This window comes from Lichenostomus cassidix, chromosome 3 (assembly GCF_008360975.1).
Source record: "Lichenostomus cassidix isolate B80296 chromosome 3, HeHo_3.0, whole genome shotgun sequence".
Lineage (NCBI taxonomy): Eukaryota > Metazoa > Chordata > Aves > Passeriformes > Meliphagidae > Lichenostomus > Lichenostomus cassidix.
The window spans coordinates 46659183-46676959 of record NC_139483.1 but is presented as its reverse complement, the minus strand read 5'-3'; the positions used below and the strand labels follow the sequence as shown (position 1 = coordinate 46676959).

The 17777-nt window shown below is 34.5% G+C and overlaps 1 protein-coding gene across 11 annotated transcripts in view; it reads left to right on the top strand.

The window, feature by feature from the left end:
• STXBP5 (syntaxin binding protein 5) overlaps positions 1-17777 on the top strand; it is a 104741-nt gene that overhangs the window by 54516 nt on the left and 32448 nt on the right. For 10 of the 11 annotated variants that reach the window (XM_085055599.1, XM_085055600.1, XM_085055602.1 and 7 more), the window contains exons 10-18: positions 5378-5532; positions 6570-6642; positions 6912-7059; positions 7454-7521; positions 8548-8588; positions 10142-10362; positions 11827-12005; positions 13083-13208; positions 13689-13840. In XM_085055599.1, the coding sequence (XP_084911725.1) occupies positions 5378-5532; positions 6570-6642; positions 6912-7059; positions 7454-7521; positions 8548-8588; positions 10142-10362; positions 11827-12005; positions 13083-13208; positions 13689-13840 (1163 nt within the window). Of the gene's footprint in view, positions 1-5377; positions 5533-6569; positions 6643-6911; positions 7060-7453; positions 7522-8547; positions 8589-10141; positions 10363-11826; positions 12006-13082; positions 13209-13688; positions 13841-15343; positions 15428-17777 lie in introns of all 11 variants that reach the window. The other variant, XM_085055609.1, reaches the window with a different exon arrangement.

The following is a 17777-nucleotide window of genomic DNA, read 5'->3' as shown; positions in this document are numbered from 1 at the left end:
ACTGATGGATTTCATGAACTGTGTGGAATTTCTTTGATTTGTGGTTGTAAAGTGCTCTAAAGTGTTTGAGTAATAAGTGCAATATAAAGATAAAATGTTCATGGAAATCTGTTCAGCTATTTGCAAAAGCTGATTTTGTCTTCATTTTTTTTTTGGTTTTTTTTTTTTTCTTTTATTTTTGGGGGGTTTGTGTACCATTTTCATTTGCTTTCCAGGCATTCAAATCTGTAGAAGATAGTTACTTAAATGATGCAATATAGTACATATACTCATAATATCACTGGCTTTAGGTATTTTTATTTTTTTGCTAAAAGTGAGGTAAATGGAAATTTAAAACTGGCTAGCTCCCATATTTATAAAAATCTATCATCAGCTGGAAAGCTATGTTTTACTAGCAGAAGTCTACATCTGTCTGCATAATCCTTTCTCAACTGAAATATCAAAAGCTGATCTAAAGAGAGATAATCAAAAAATCTCAGCTTCAGCAAGTTACAATTTCTGCAATCAAAAGCCTTCTTTTATGAATAGTCATTCTGAAGGAGAAGATTAGTTTGGAGCTTGTTCTTTGACATTATAGTATTACAATGTGAAAACTATTTGACTTCTCACACGGTTTAAAGAGGAGCTTATTCTAGTATAATCTCTAACAATTCATGGGGGTTTGGAGAGGCTACTTTTTCCTAGTGTTGGGCTTTTTTTTTTTTCGTTATACTTCTCATTTTCTGGTGTTTATCCAAACAGAATATTTTGATACATGTCAGTTTACTACTCCCTAATGTTTTCTATCTTCCTAATACTGTTAAATCTATAATTATTGATATTCTTCCTGAACTTTAATTAAGAGGGGGGAAAAAACCCACAGCAAACAAAACCCCACCAATTTACACTGTGGTGGTGAAGCAGTGCACTGAAAATCTCCATTCATTTTCTGCTACATTTTCAGTTTCAATTTCCTTCAATTTTCAGTTTTGCTTGTAATCTCATAAGAATTTTAAGGCAAGACAACTACATTTCAATACCTGAAGTTTTGATAGATTTTCTATTTACCATTTGGAGTTGGTTAATTGTGATTAAGACAAGATTTAAACGTTTATCTAAAGTGCTGTCATTTCTTGTTCATGGTTTAATTTCTGTAGCATTTCTGGGCAGGACAAAATTTTTCAGGCTACTGAAACAATGTAATAAATACATAAAATATTTTTTATATCTTTTTTCTATAGCAGTTTACTATAAGTGTTCTTCAAAAACAAAATAAAAATAACAAACCAAAGCAAAGCAAAAAAGCTTGTATTTAAGAGATACTATTTAATACATATATATTTCAAGTCTTTATTATGAAAATATGTTCACTATTTCCACACTCTATTTTGAGCATCTCTCTACCACCCTATTTTTGTTTCTCCCTTATCTATCTGGAGTGCTCAAAGATCTGGGTTTGTTTCAGTATCTCCTCCTGTGGAAAACATTGCATTGATCTGATCTAAAGTGTTTTCTTCTTTACTTTTCTTTTCTAATTCTAATAAACTGTTTTTGGAGAAAAGGAGTTCAGAACCACCGAAAAGGAAGGAACATAACTGATGGCAACCTGCATTAAGGGCTACTGACACTATTTTTTTATTGTTGAAGTTCTTATTCATTCCTTCTCACTTCTTTTTTTTTTCTGCATCATGTTTTCCATATTGTAAAACTGGAGTCAGGACAACAGAAGGACATGAGGTTTTTTCTGGTTTTTATGAGCTAGAAATTTCTTTATTTATTTATTTTCCAGCTTTGTGGGGTTTTCTGTTGTTTTTTGTTTGGTTGTTTTGGTTTTTAAGTCTACTGCAAATAGTGCAAAAAGTGAAATGTCCAGTGCCATAGTAATTTGCCCTACAACAAAATTATGTCTGTAGCTTTATTACTGGGAGAATATATATGGAAAGATTACTACTGATGAATAAGGGATGAAAAAGGTACACTCTTGGTACATTCCTTGTGCAAACTGTCATAATTTTGCAATCCTGGGCATAATGTCACTGTACGACAGACATTTTTGCATCTAAAATATTCCATCCGTTTTTGAAGCACTGAATTTCTAAGGTAACTTACCTTCTGAGCTTTCTGAAATGGTTCCTACATTGCCTTTTATGCACACTTTTTCTGTGTAGAGTGAATCTAGAGAAGCTCTTAAGCTTCCTGATGTCACTGCCTCCCCCTCCAGTTTCATTCCTTCCTAATGCCACTTTCCACCCCTGCAGACTCAGTACCTTACAGTATTTACTCTAGTTGGTATTAGCATTTTGATAGAATTGCCCTTGTCTAATAGAAATTAGAGCTCAAAAGTGTGCATGTAAGACTTAATCCAGAAGAGTTTTTGTCTTGGTAGCTGCTGCAGCCGTCGTTGACCCACATGAGCAGTGCCTCTTTGCAAGGTGGTTGTGTGGAATTGGGACCCTGAGATTACATTGATGATGGTGTCTCCCATTAAATGAAAGGTTTTGATCTATTGATATAGTTTGAATAGTACAGTTTTCTTGTGTGAGCTTTTTGGTTTAAAACCACACTTACCAAAATGAATTTGTAGTTTTATCTTCAATACTACTTCAGAACTTCTTGTATTAAGGCAAACTAACTCTTGAAGTCTTTTCCGTCTTTATACTAAGATTAACTGCTTGACATATTTCCTCATGGCTTGAAAAGTAAGCCAGATGGTACTAATGACCTGATTTCTCTATATACTTTTCTCTCACACATCTGGATTGTCAGAAGCTGGCTCACATTTGACAGTTTACTTCTAAAATTGAGCAGAAACATCCTCCTGGGTTGTGACCCACTCAACTCTCAATTGTATGATGTTTTCATACACTGCAAGACCTAATCCTGTGTTTCCTGAAATTTTTTTCGATGACCCATTGCCCCCTTTTATAGTGAATTTCTTACCATTTTCTCCAAGTGATTTAACATATTTAACTGACGAGGAAATTCTCGTAAGGAGATTACTTGCAAACCTGCTGAAGCAGAATTGTTTCAGAGAATCTCTGTATGAGCAGCTGCTAAAATACTACACAGCAATTCTCTAAGATCTGAGTCCTGTTTTTTGTTATGGTCTTTCACTGTTTCAGGTAGGTAAAATGGAATTGCCAAAATTGAACTGGTCTGATCTGTTATGTAAAATACAAATATTTTCAATTTTTCTTTTAAATTATGTATTTCTAATAACATTGATGTGCACTAACCTTTTAATGTGTATCACAGCTGAAGGAAAACACTTCAGTTAGAAAATGCACAGTCTGTGTTCATGGTAAATCCATGATTTCATGTAAATATTAAAAAAATTAATGCACAGACTTATAGTGGTCTTTCTGACAGACTCAAGTTAGCTTTAATCTTTGATTCATTTATGAAAAATACATGTGACAGATCATAGTACTCTATTCTTAGCTCTTCCTTGTTTCTAAAGGATTCAGTCTCCAGCAAGCCTGCCCAAAGCAGTTTGATTACCCTGAGAAACAAAACCAGGAGAAGCCAACATACAGTTGTCACTGTGATGTATGAAGATTAAAAACTGAAATTTGTTACTTTGCTACTGTCAGTTGTTCTTGGTGAATCTGCAAGTCTTATAATTACTACAAATTGTCCTGGCAATGTAATTGTTAAAAAAAACATGATTATTTGAACGGACAAAAGATACTGCAATAAATCCTTCCAACACAATGAGACCACACCACTATTTTTCTCTTCACTGACATCCTGAAAAATATCAGACTTAATTCAAGTCTGTAACTTTCTTGAAATTACTTCATGGATCTGACCCTAAAAGACTGTGTGAAGTTTCAATATGAAGAGCTGAGATTAAATGAAGACTGAGAGAAAACTTAATCCTTTTCTAGAAATACACTCTGGGCTACTGTTGGAGACAGGATATTGAACTTGATGGACTCATGGTCTGATTTATGGCCATTCCTTTGAAAAAAGTCTTCAATCAGAGGTCTTTCTGGAAGATCAAGCAGATTGTGAAATAATTGTAGAAGCTGGGAGCTTATCTCAGTCTGCTTTGCCTTCCATGCTATAAACACAGAGAACATTTCAGCCAAGTCTGGAACTCATGAATTGCAGCATATGCATAAACTACACCCTTAATAGACAGTTTTCAAGAAGAAAGATGTATCTAGTCTCACATTTGTGTTTCAAATGCCAGCTAGTGAAAGCCATTTAGATAGTATGGAATAGATGGTATTATAGGAAAGGATTTAAAAAAAAAAAAACTTCTTCAGCCTCTTTTTTTACAATATATCAGGATGGGATTTCTTTCCATAGAAGTTTTCTCCAGATACTGACACACTAGCTGCTCCCAAGAAAGATGCAAATGAAGGGTAGTTTTTTTACCTAAAGTTAGTGTAAAAGCAGATCAGAGGCAACTGATTGATATGTAAAGTGCCTATTTTTCCTTCAGAAATATCATGTGAAATTTGAGGCAATAGTCAGTAATGAGTAACATTTATTTCTTGAGCTGTGTACTTATAAACAGTCAGTCTACTCCTTAAAAAGGATTATGTCCTATTTCAAACATAAGCAGTATTAAAATGAATGACTATTGATAATCAGGAAAAAAGAAAATACCTGGTAAAACAAACATATTTACTTCATCGTGTTTTTCAATAAAGGAGATGGTAAACTGTACAGTATGTCCGTATTGGAAATATATGAATGCATTTAAAAGTATGTTTCTGCAAAGGCTTTTTAAAAAAAAAATTCAAGGGAAGCCTCTAATCTCTTCTCAACACTAGAAGAAATATCTTTGCCTTGCTCTACTCAGCTGTTTGATTTTGCAGTAGGAGTAATGTATGAAAAAGTAATTTCTTGAATTTTGTGCATGGTGGTAGGGGGGGAAATGGATAAAAAGTTGAGTAAATGTATGATGCTACTTAAAAGATGATATGTCTTTGAAGCTTATCAAGCAGTTGGTTGCATTTCCAAGGCTGTACAGCAAGTAAATGGGACTATTCCTTCCTGATTCTGCTGGGCTGTTTTATGTTATGGATAAATGGGACTGTTGGCAAATCTGAATTTGCAGTTCAGTAGAAAAGAAACAACTCTAAAATTGTACAAAACTAAAAAAAAAATACAAGTCTCATCTTGCCAAGCAGTGACAAAGACTGGATGAATAAGCAATATTGAACAAAATGTCTGGAGATGTCTGACTTAAACAAGAGTTAGAACAAGATTTGAATTACATACTCAAGCTGTATATTTCATGGGGAGCTGGTTTGCATTATTTTTACTCTATATCTCTGTTTAATGATATCTCATTGAACTTTATTATAAAGTTGCGAAACCTGCCCAGTCTTTTTTAGCATGTTATCCTGACTTGATCCTAAATGCCTCTGCTTTATTCCAGGGAGCCATTCATCATTCTCTCAGGAGGCTTGTCGTATGACACTGTAGGAAGAAGACCCTGTTTAACAGTCATGCATGGGAAAAGCACTGCTGTGCTAGAAATGGATTATTCTATTGTTGATTTTCTAACCCTGTGTGAAACACCATATCCTAATGGTAGGCTCTGTAAAGATTTTTCTCAGTACCTTGACTTCTTATCTCTGCAGTTTTATCCCGTCAGAATATTCTTTGCTATTGTCTTTCTGTTTTATCTCTGGGGATCAGACTTCAGCAGCAACATCTGTTATCCCTATTGTCTGAAGTGTGGTTTACTTGCCAAAACATCATAATAGAATAGTTTATTATAAAGCCCATTTTGCTTCTAGAAAAAAGCCAATTACTCATAGCATGTTTTTTCTTTATAATCCCAAAAGCATGTGCAGACAAAAAGCATTACAACTTTAAGCTGTAGTTACTGCAGCAGATATGTTCATCTGTGTGTATTTGAGCACATAAGACCTTTCCAGTCAGTGCTAAACCGTGAGGAGCATTTCTGTATTATTTTTAACTTTTCATGGCTGTATTCATTCCAATACTTACATGGATTTCATCACTAACCTGTAATCTGTCTTCTGCAGCAGGGGTTTTCTCTAACATAGTTTAGGTAGTTATTGCACATGAATAATATTATATTGCTGGTGATTCCAATGGTTTTAGCTGTCAATTTCCATCAGAGTATAAAAAACTGTGTAGCTTGGAATTTGAGGTCTGCCTGAAAGATGGTGAAATAAACCTCAGAAACTTTTTCAGATTTATTATTTTACTATCAAGTCAGCTGTCTTTTGATCCATTTTGTACGCAATTAGAACTTAAACTCCACTGAGTATGAGGAAAAGCAGTTTAGGGGTGGGAGGATGTTATTATTCAGAAATTGGCTCTTTCTTTTATACAACCTGCTTATACAAGTTACTCCACATGTTCCTTTTTCAGTTATTTGAGCTGTTGAGAATATTGAATGAAAGGAAGAATATGACTTTTGCAAATTTAACTTGGAATATTCAGGAGTTTGAATGTGTAAAATATCTTCAAAAACTATACTGATTGAAGTGGCTTTCTAATCTTAAATGCCAGAGTGCAAGGACTGATTACATTCTTAAAGCTGTACATGCATGATCTCCATTTACCAATAGGTGACGTTTTGTTGTTGTTTCCAGACTTTCAGGAACCATATGCTGTAGTTGTTCTCCTAGAAAAGGACTTAGTATTGATTGACCTTGCACAAAATGGGTAAGAATCATCTTATATATAAAACTGGAATAGTAGTGTTCTAGAAGTACTCCAAAAACTGTACAAACTTTAGGTTCCATCTAGAGTACTATCCTGTCTTCATAGAGTACTAGAGGAGCAGTAAAGTTGTGTTCATAGTCTAATTTGATACACATTTCTTCTTCTCTGTGCAAAAAGGATGTCAGCTTAGTCGTCAGTATTTAACATGTGTTCTGCACTTCAAAAAAAAAATTCCTAGATTAACAGTTATCCTCTTTCTTCCATTAAAGGTATCCTATATTTGAGAATCCCTATCCTTTGACTATACATGAATCTCCGGTTACTTGCTGTGAATATTTTGCTGATTGTCCCGTGGATCTAATACCTGCACTCTATTCTGTTGGTGCTCGACAGAAGCGTCAAGGTTACAGTAAGAAGGTACAACATCTACTACACACGTTTGTATTTTAAAATACTAGAACAGAAGCTCTAAATAACATGAGTGGCCATACTAAGACCAAAGCTTCACCTGACTCATCCTGCCTTTGACAGTGGCTAGTAGCAAATGTCTGGGGAGGATATAATGTGTGTCAAGCCTCTTCCTGATGTGCTTCCATAAATTGCCATATGACTGGAAGCTAAAGGAATTCCTGGAACAAGGGTAGTGTTTATAGCCCTCATTCATTCTTGCTTTTTTTTTTTTCCTCTGCAGCGTCTATGTCTAATTACTTAAAACCGTGTAAAATACTGGATTCTGCAGTATCTTAAGTAATTTGCCTTAACTTTGCACTGTATAATATTTTCTTCCTCAGTGTATTTGTTAATCTTCCAGGAATGGCCTATCAGTGGAGGCAACTGGGGTTTGATCACTCAGAGCTATCCAGAGATAATTATTACAGGGTAAGTGATACTCTAGTCTAGTAATAACATTCTTAGCTGATGAAGTATATGTGAGAATCTTTTCTCTTTTAAAACATTGTTTTGTGTGAATGGTTTAAGTGGTTCATGAAATTATGTTCACCAGACAAGTCCTCGTCATAATTTCCTTGAGGTGTTACCGAGAAAGTAAAGCAGAATGTGGAAGGGAAGGTAGAAACAAAATGATAGCAGGTGTTTTACAGGTATTATTATTATGATGTGGTATTCTGATTGCCTGTGCTTGTTATAAAAGTATCTTGGATCAAAATTACCTTTTATTCTTTAATTTTTGCAAAATGGCTGAGTATTGTTTTAGAGCATGGTAAGTCCATTAAGTACTTCTAGAGTCCAGGTCTCAAAGGGAAGCCAATTACTTATTTCAAAAAAGACAACCAAATACTTAAATCTGATCATTTTGAGACCAGTATTTCTAATACTACTGTAAGGAACATAAGTAAAATTTAATTTATAACTGAGCAGTGCGTCACTGAAAGTGAGAGCACTACTAAAGTGTTTTTAGAGCAGCCCATTAGCCCTAATCAGGATTACTGTCACTTTATACTACACATTGCAGAGACTTTGAGACAGTCCTGAAAAAATATAGTCATCTGATTCTCAAAATCAAGGCTAAATAAACAAGTTAGGTGACTCATTAACAGTGGGATACTGTATATTTAGGCATCTTCCTTACAAGTGTTGCTCCTAGTATAGGGCATCTTTTAAGAAACAGTGCATGGCAAGGTATGCCTCAGTATTTAGAATGGTAAATTAATATAATACAGTGAGATCATCAGGGAGTTAGCCTCCAAATGTTTTATTAGTCTCTTCTGTCCAAAGTAATCGGAGCACATGTTGGTAAAATATTGGCTTTTAATACACGGTGAATATAAAGTCACTAAGAAGACTAATAAAAATAGAATGCTAACTGTATACGTCCCCATGAGTAACAGAGGTCTAGCACTCCAACTAATCATTTCATGCTCTCATTAATTTTTTAATATTTCATAGGCATGCTGATGGATCAATCAAGTTTTGGGATGCATCAGCAAGTGAGTATTTTCAGTAGGGATTTTTCCTGTGCAGTTTTAGATTTATCATCTTCAGTTAAAGGGTCAATTACGTTTGTTGGTCTACACAGCTCACAGTAAAAAATGCAGCAAGAATTCAAAGTAGAAATGATTGCACTAAGTTAGATGTTTGAATTGGTCTAGTTCTGACTAACCTTACTCGTGGTACTTAAAAGCTGTTTAAAGCAATCTTGGAATCGTCATCACTTGTCTTCGAAAACTCACAGAAAACTGGTGAGATTCCAAAAGGCTAAGGCGTGTGTGGTCGTAGGAGGGAACAGATGTAATGTATATGTTTAAAAACTGGGAGGAGGACTATTTGGAGTGTTACAGATCTTTAATTTCGGTTTGGAGTGGGAGTGGAACCTGGGAGAGAGGAGGGGGGAAGCCAAACCTGATTGACTGTGTGTTTAAAAATTCTATTCAGCATAGATCTGTCAAAAGGATACTGTTAAAGACACTTTGTTTCTTTCTAAAACAGATGAATAAACCTGTTAAGGGAGAAATTGCAAGCATCCTCTATAATGATTTAAAAACTTTTGAGTGTTTCTAATTGGACAGTCTCACAGATGAGCTAGGGAAATGTGATTCAGGTAGAACCACTGAAATATGGAAGAGGAGAAAGGATGCTATAATTTAATTTATCCTGATGTTGCTATTAGTATTTATAGCAGTGATTTGGGCCATTGACTAGAGAATATGCTTGTGAAGTTTGAAATGAGCATGAAGACAGTTGAAAGAAAATATAACACAGAATTAGAATTACACTTGAGAAGGAGACTATTCAAGGATTAACTGTATCAAAGGCAACTTACTTGAATACAGTATCATTTATGTACACTCAGAACTTAGTTTCTGGGGAAAAAATGAATGTCTCATGAATTGCAGTCTGTGTTGCACAAAAAAAATAACCACTGGGATAAATAAGTGGGAATGTTGGTAAAACCAACATGGAGTAACTCTCACTATTTAAAACTGTGGAAAGGCCTCACTAGAACAGTTCTAGGAAATCTGTTATCAGCAAAAATGTGGACTGGTCAGAGGGCAGCAATTTTGAATAATCAGATAAAATAAAATGTAAATTGGAGGAACTGGGGCTGTTAAGTATGAGAGCACAGGTGAAAGGCCATGGATTTGAAATATTGTGAAAAGAAAGAAAAGAAGCTTTGCTTTCTCTGTCATAGATAGGATTACATTGTGGGTGTGGCATATGTAACATGTTATTGTTACACAGAGATCCCTAAGTATAGTAAAGCTCTGAGAAGCTGTGAGGGCTTGGTTTATAACTGTAATTTATTATATATCTCTCAGGGTATGTGTTGGGCTATTTTTTATACTAACTAATCCTGTATTGGTCAAGTGCTGTACCACATAGGCAGAGGCAACATGGATATTCACTGCTTCGACTCTGCCCTCTTTTGCTGAATGGAATAGCTTTATCTATGAAGACAAGTTGATAAATTGAAAAAAAACAAAATTAACAGAAAATGTCTGTTCAGATCAAAACTAATTTTTCTGTTTCGTTTTGTTCCTAGTAACGCTGCAAGTACTCTATAAGCTAAAAACAGCCAAAGTATTTGAAAAATCACGGAATAAAGATGACAGGCCAAACACGGATATAGTAGATGAAGATCCATATGCTATTCAGATCATCTCGTGGTGTCCAGAAAGCAGAATGCTGTGCATAGCTGGAGTTTCTGCACATGTCATTATTTACAGGTTCAGCAAGCAGGAAGTGACCACAGAAGTCATTCCGGTAAATAGTTATGACCATTGTTTAACTTCATAGGATTTAGCTATCATAAGACTGTTCTAGAAATTTGCTACTTTGTTTTCTTTAATTATGTTAGTGAAGTGGACAAAAATAATTGACTCAAAGAGATGGGGTTTTTTTGAGAAAAATAGCTAATTATGAAATTGAGCAAAAGTAAATATTGCACACCAACATACTGATTTTCAGTGACTTTTTTTGAGGTTTTGAAGCCACTAATGATTCTTTGGTCTATCAAAACAAATAGTGGTTCAAAACTTGGCTGTATCAAAGGTAAAATTATAACATGAGTGAATGAGGTGTGGAGTTGAAGCATTCCAAAACTTTTAGGGAGTTGGTCACTTGAGTCCTCATAATTACCATCTGTCCTGTGCCAAACATGCTCTGAAATCTGTTAAGGACTTTGCTGTGTCACTGTTTTATTTCTGTGTAAGATGCAATGATTCTATTACAAGAGTTTGAGAAGTTTTTTTGTTGAACCAGACACATGCATGCAAATTTATGTATTTGAATGGAGGAACCAAAAGCTAACTTGAAGCCATTTAATTATAAAATGTTGCATGTTCTAAGTGAAATTTTAATTGTAATGTAGTTGCTTTTTTTTCTCTTACCTCCTTCCTTCAGCCCACATACCCATCCCCTCCCTGTTCTTCTCCTTTAGGAGAAGTCTTAGTTTAAGGACCTGAGGTGTGGGTTTTTTCCTTCTGGTGTTTATTTATGTACAAGTATATTCCCTTCTGAGGGAATGGTTTTTTCTAACCAATTTTTATGAATCAGCCCCTATCAAGCTAGTCTTCAGTACTCTTCAATGTTTTAAAAAATACTATAGGGTATGTTGTTTCAGTCCATGAGTTAAGTTCCATTTTGCAGATGATAATAAAATAGTGGAAGCCTTTCTTTACCCTGCAGTGCAGTTAATTCTAATATTGACATAGATCCTGGAGTCATGATAAACCTAAAGTTCTTTAAAATATATGATCTAGTTCAACACAACATCAAACATTGAACTAAGTCCCATGTGTACAATGTTGCATCAGTAAAAGTGTAGCTGTCTATGTGGCTTTAGCTCTGTTTTACTATTTCTGAGTTACATAAACCAAGTCATCTTCCCAACTGACAATGTATGTCAGCAGAATGATAATTAAATGGGTGCAGTATTTAATTTCTTTCAGTATTAAGAAGCAAACTTTAAAAAACTGGGAAATATGTCAGACTTTCAAGTTCTAGCAATTTTCATCTATTCAGTCTGTAATAGTATGACTCTGTATTTCTGAAAACTACATGCGTGTTTAGGTTTCACTGTTTATTAAACTACTGTTATCTTCTAAAAGATGGAAAAGTCCTGGATGTCGCTTCTATCACTACTATCTTCAGTTGCACTTCAGTTATTTTATGTCCATTTGTTTGAAAGACAGACTTTACTGATCATTTTTTCACTTTGATTAACAGATGCTGGAAGTACGTCTCCTATATGAAATAAATGATATTGAAACTCCAGATGGTGAGCAGGTGCCACCTGTACCAACTCCAGGCACAGGTTCCAATCCTCAATCCATTGTTCCCCAGTCTCATCCATCTACTAGTAGCAGTTCATCTGATGGACTTCGTGATAATGTGCCATGTTTAAAGTAAGTATATTCTGTTATACTTTCATTGAGTATGAAACTTTGCAAGAATATGTGATTAGAATATATGTACTTCAATATCATTACAGATATGTCATTGCTGGTGGAAATGTTTTATTTTTTAGAGCAAAGTTTTCGAAGTATCTGTATATGCACTTTCTTTTCTGAAATTTAAGGTCCCAATCTGGATTTTAATTCTTTAAGTGTATCTATCCAGAAAATAACTAATTCTGATAGGGTTGCTTTATCTGGGTGAGAGTTTTCAAATTGTATTGATTGTACTGAGTTGTAGATGTGTATTCCTGAAGAAAACTCATCTGAGTAGAAAAATTGGAAAATTCTGAACTTACATGAAGTATTGGCAAACCAAATTATCCATAAGTGAGAATGAATGGGTAAAATAAGAGGAATTTGGGAAATGGGAGCTTGTTCTATGTAACTTTTTTCACGTTAAAAAATGAAAGATCTAATCCTTTCTGCTGGACAAGCATAAGTTGGTTTGTCTGCATGCAAGCTAAATGCTTCCAGGAGCTTCAATTCCTCCAGTGCCAGGTTCACTGCATACAACTGACCTACCATTACAATAATTTACTTGTTTTCATTTTAGTTTTGCCTTATCATCAGCTTTTTATTTGCATTTGTCTCAATACATTGTGCTTCTGTTTCCCTTTCCATTGTGTGTATTCCACATACACCTCTCATCCCCTCCCATTCTGTAAATCAGAATTCTTTTGGGAACTCTGAAAAAAATGGCTAGCACCTTCTTTTTAGACACTGACTGAGCACCTGTATCTATTTAAGGAAATACATCATAATAGCACTATTATGCCTTGTTCTGAAGTTGGGGGAAAGGAAGTATGTACGATCATTGTTAAATTAATTACCTATTAGATAGTGAATCAAAAGAAGTGATTTCCCAGTTTCAATATAGATTTTTCTTCTGATTGCTTTTATTTGTTTTTGTCATAGTTTTTACATTTTCCAACTTTTTAAAGTCCAGTGTGGTAGAATTTAATGAACTTTGATCCCATAAGGAAAAACTGGAGACAATGGAGAGGCCATGTTTTGTTTACTTTGCAGAGTTAAAAATTCTCCTCTCAAGCAGTCTCCAGGCTACCAAATTGAGCTCGTTATCCAGCTAGTGTGGGTGAGTGGAGAACCTCCTCAACAGATAACCAGCTTAGCAGTCAACTCAGCATATGGCCTGTAAGTATATTCTACAGAGTTTTTTCATTATTCTGTAAAGGTGTTTAAAACTAGCCATTAAAATTAAGTCTCCATGTGTGTTCATATGAGCTGCACAGCAACACAGAGGTAATGAGTTTCTTGTGCTTATGAGGTAATCCCTTTTGGGTCATGGCAGATACTAATGATACTACCAACAGGAGCAAATCAGCGTCACTACTCCTCATCTGGCACTGTGCAGCCAAAAGTAAGTGTCATTTAAGGCTCTGTCAGATCAGTTGGCAAGTACAATGACAGTGCTCTGTTTTACTAAGTGCCATGTTTCTACATGAGAACAATTAAACTATACTGCACTCTAAAATAGTAACTTATAAATATGTGCAATCTAGGAAAATTCATAAAAATTAGGAAGTATTAAGTGGGGAACTGCAAAAAATATTTAAATGAAACATTACCAACATTTAATTAGCATTGTCTTTCCTTTCACTTCTCTTTTTCCAGAGTAGTTTTTGGAAACTGTAATGGTATTGCCATGGTTGACTACCTCCAGAAGACAGTGCTCTTGAACCTAGGCACTATAGAACTGTATGGCTCCAATGATCCATATCGCAGGGAGCCGCGATCTCCCCGAAAAACTCGGCAGCCATCTGGAGGTGAGTAACCCAAAACACATTTTGAACTTGGAAGAAAGGCACCACTGGCCATCTAGTGTTAATCTATATTCTTTGAATACAAACATACTTATCTTCACTGTGGTTTCATCCTTTCTTCTTGATCTGTCCCTAATGTCACTACTGCAGGTTTGTTAATTCATCTTTCCTAAAAATTGTTACTTAGTGGAATCTACTGATGTTTCATATCATTACTTATTTTTCAGTGTAATGTATGTTTTAAGAAAATGCAAACTGGAATATATTATGTGTTAATAGATATCAGTATAAATTTACAATGGTTTTATGCAGTTTACAAGAATTTAACTTAACAGGACATGAAGAAGTATCCTGATATTTCTGATAAAGCTAGTACCCATATCACATGTTTGTATAAATCCATTAATATTTGCAGATAGCCTGAGTATTTGCTGGGATCTTTTGGCTTCCTGTTTAAACTTTGACTAGAAATGTCCCTGATGAGCTAAATCATGTTATGTTGTTAATGCTGTTATGCCATGCTTGAGAGGAAACCTTTGATTTAAATGAACAAAATAAACTTCTATATAAAAACTGGTAAAATAGATCTCTTTGACAAAGTAAAAAAGGACTTTGATTTAAAAATATGCTGAAGAGTGCTCTTTTTTAGCTAAAAAGGAAAGTGACTTTTCAGTCAAAATGCAAAGCTTTTTATAACCAAAAGCAAAATTTAGTATTTCAGAATTTTCTTCTCCCTGACGTGTCATGGATACTGCTAAGTTATTTCAAAAAACAGTTCAAGACAGAATAATAAAATGTCATTGCTGCCCTAGGTGATTATTTTTCAATAGGAAAAAAACTTCAAGAAAACCCTTCTTCATGATCAAGTGTTAATTTCTCTAAGACATCCAGAATAAAGTCCTCATAAGTTCTTCAGGTAATATTTTATTTAAATTGAAATGGATGTCCTAGGAGGTATTTTAGTAAATGGTTGGTTTGAAAAAGATCCAGTAAATGCCAGTCAGCTTATTTCAACTGATGAAACTGATCTAAAAACCATTAATATAGAGCAGAGCATATACAGTTAGTGTCCTATTAGATGTAGTATTTTCTTGTATGAAATAAACTTCAAGAGAAAGAAATAGCTTTACTGTTTGACTGTGTAAATTTATCCTCGGAGTAAATGGCTTAAATTCAGCTGTATGCATTCAGATTATAAACTGGCTTTTGGAACTTTAAACATCACTTGCCTTTGCTTTCTTAACTTTTGTTATTTTAATCCAGTAAATTGGACCCACATAACTCTGTGTTTCAACTGTCCCCAAGATGTTCATGATGAAAGTCCTTTTTGCTCATGAATATAACTGTTATATGAAGTCTTATTTTTTCCATCTTAACTTCTAATACTAACACACTGCATGGCAAAAGCATTTTAATAACCTGGTTGTACAAGTTACTTGGCTGGCTTTTCTGTCTCAGATGCACTGTGAGTGTCTCCGTCTTTCCTTTTCTCATTGCTTCACCAAGGTATGCTGACTGTGGCTTCTTGCATGTGCGGCCTTTCTAACTTATATTCAGAGTCTGTGAAAAAGCTTCGCACCTCGTATATAAGTAAGTCATCTCATGGCATTCAAATATTTTTTTGACATCTGAATTTGATTTTTTTGTTTTGTTCACTCACCATAATTATTTTTCTTGATCCTTTTCAAGTAAGTGTTTTATTAATAGAAACTAATTTTAATCCGTCACGCATCCATTGTATTTCTTGTTTGTGATATCTTTAAAAGAAATTTAAAGGAAGAAAGCAACCATAATAGTCTCTGTATTTTGTGTTTTTAAATAAATAAATCTCAAAGTCAAAAGGAGATTCTATCTCAGAATTTACTGATGTTTATAGAGACAAGATCTTACTCACAAATTTAGTGATGTTTTACTAGAAACTTTCCTTGCTTGGTTCCCTTTCTGGCAGAGAAAGCTTCAGAACTCCAGGGTAAGAGTATTAGCAGCAATAATAAGCATTGTGATTACACAGTGATTTTTCTTCTGAAAGTGAAAAGTTATTTCTACAAAAATATTGTTTATAGGGATTAAGAGTGGAGGTGTTTGTGTACTGCACAGCCCTGTTTGGTTTCCAAGCAGTTTGGAAGTTCAGGTAGCTGTGTGAGGAAGTTAACCCATCAGAACCATGAATTACCTGAGGGAGTCTGACTCGTGATTCGCAGCATCCAAGAATCTGGAGAATGTAAATCTTATTTTTTAAAAGTGAAACATTGTTCCTTTCCTTAGGATGCCACTTTTCTCCAGCCCTCAGGTAGAGGTAGGTAATCTTAGCCCTTTTTTAATGGAGTAGATTAAAACTAAGATACTGAAAGAACTGAGTTTAAAAAAACCAGACAAAACTGCAAAACAAACTTGAAATTGTGGTCCAAGTCTTAGTTCTGCCATTTCCTTTCCCCCAACAAGGAAAAAGAAATACAACTCAGAGGATAGTCTCAGTTGCCAAATACTGCTTTCTCTATAATCTTTTGTCCTCTGCTGCCAAGGCAGCAAGGGAGCTAGGAATAAAAGAAATGCCTCCACCTTAAGATGATACAGAACTGAAAACCAGGATTTGGCACCGATTGATTATTGTTTTGAAGAAAAGAAAAAGATGGGTAGAAATCCCAAAACTAGTTTCTGAAACCAAATATTGTAAAGATGAATTTACCTGGGCTATTTTATTTAGGAATAGGTTAAAACAAGTTTTGTACAAAAGAGTTAATTTCTTATCCATGTAATTCTTTTTATATTTACCATCCTGACAGTATCTTCTTTAGCTGCAGCTACAGTCATTTTAAAATCTGAAAATAATTTCTCTAGTCATCAATTAACATTTCTCATTATTTGTAGTTCCTTCAATATATATGTTGCCCAGACTTGAATAATTGCTTCAATAGTTTTCCAGAAATAAGAAGTCTGTTACATTTAAGCACTACCCTTTCATTTATTTATAGGATTGAAACTATGTGAGACAGAACACATTTTTGGATTTTGCATTCTCCCTTTCTTGGACATGTACTATCTGAAATTAGTGTTTTCGAAAATGCAAGGAGCTTATGCTTCCTTCAATTTGTTTTGAAAGATATGCCTTCATTGAATTGTTTATCTTGAAAACATTTCTATTTTAATACTCCAAAATAAAATTTTTCTATGAGTAAGATATTTTCAATGACTAAACAACTAATAATGTTCAGGGAGTATTGGTACTTAATATCTAAATCTTCCTAGAAAAAGTCCTTTTCTATGTAATGTGGTTGGTTTAGCAAATTCTTATTCCTTCAGACAACAACAGTTTATTTATGGAGAAATATACTAGCTTACACGTGCATTCAGACAAGTTCTTAATTAGCTACAATAAATTCACAATCAGGCAGCATGCAACAAAGCAGCATAATGCTATTGTACATTGAACCACTTCCAAAAAAGGCAGGAAGGATTGGTCCTTCCTCATTGAAAACCCTGCTATTCTCTGTTTCAGCATAAAATGTGAATTCAATAATTGCTAATATATTTAGTAAATGGAATGTCCTCAGCTAAACAATAGAAAATTTACAAAGGCATCTTTTAAAAAATTTCTTAGTGTAAGAGTTACATATCTTCTAAAATATGAATGGAAATGCAAGATTTTTCCCTTCTCTTGTGTTGCAAGAATATGATGTATGTCTCTGTCGTCTTATTTTTTCTACTCAGAAAAGAAATTCAGATTCCCGTCTTAAAGCAGCATCTATTTAGAGACAAGGCTCTCTACACTAGCTAGACTGTAAACTGTCATTTCAGGCTAGCTCTACAGATACAAGCCCCCAGTTGGGATCAAGTTTTGGAATTTATCAGTGATTCATACCAGGTATATTACTCACATGTTTTGGGTGGCAATTATAGTTTGTGAAGCATGCAGTATATGTGTTTTGTTAAGGCCTGCTAG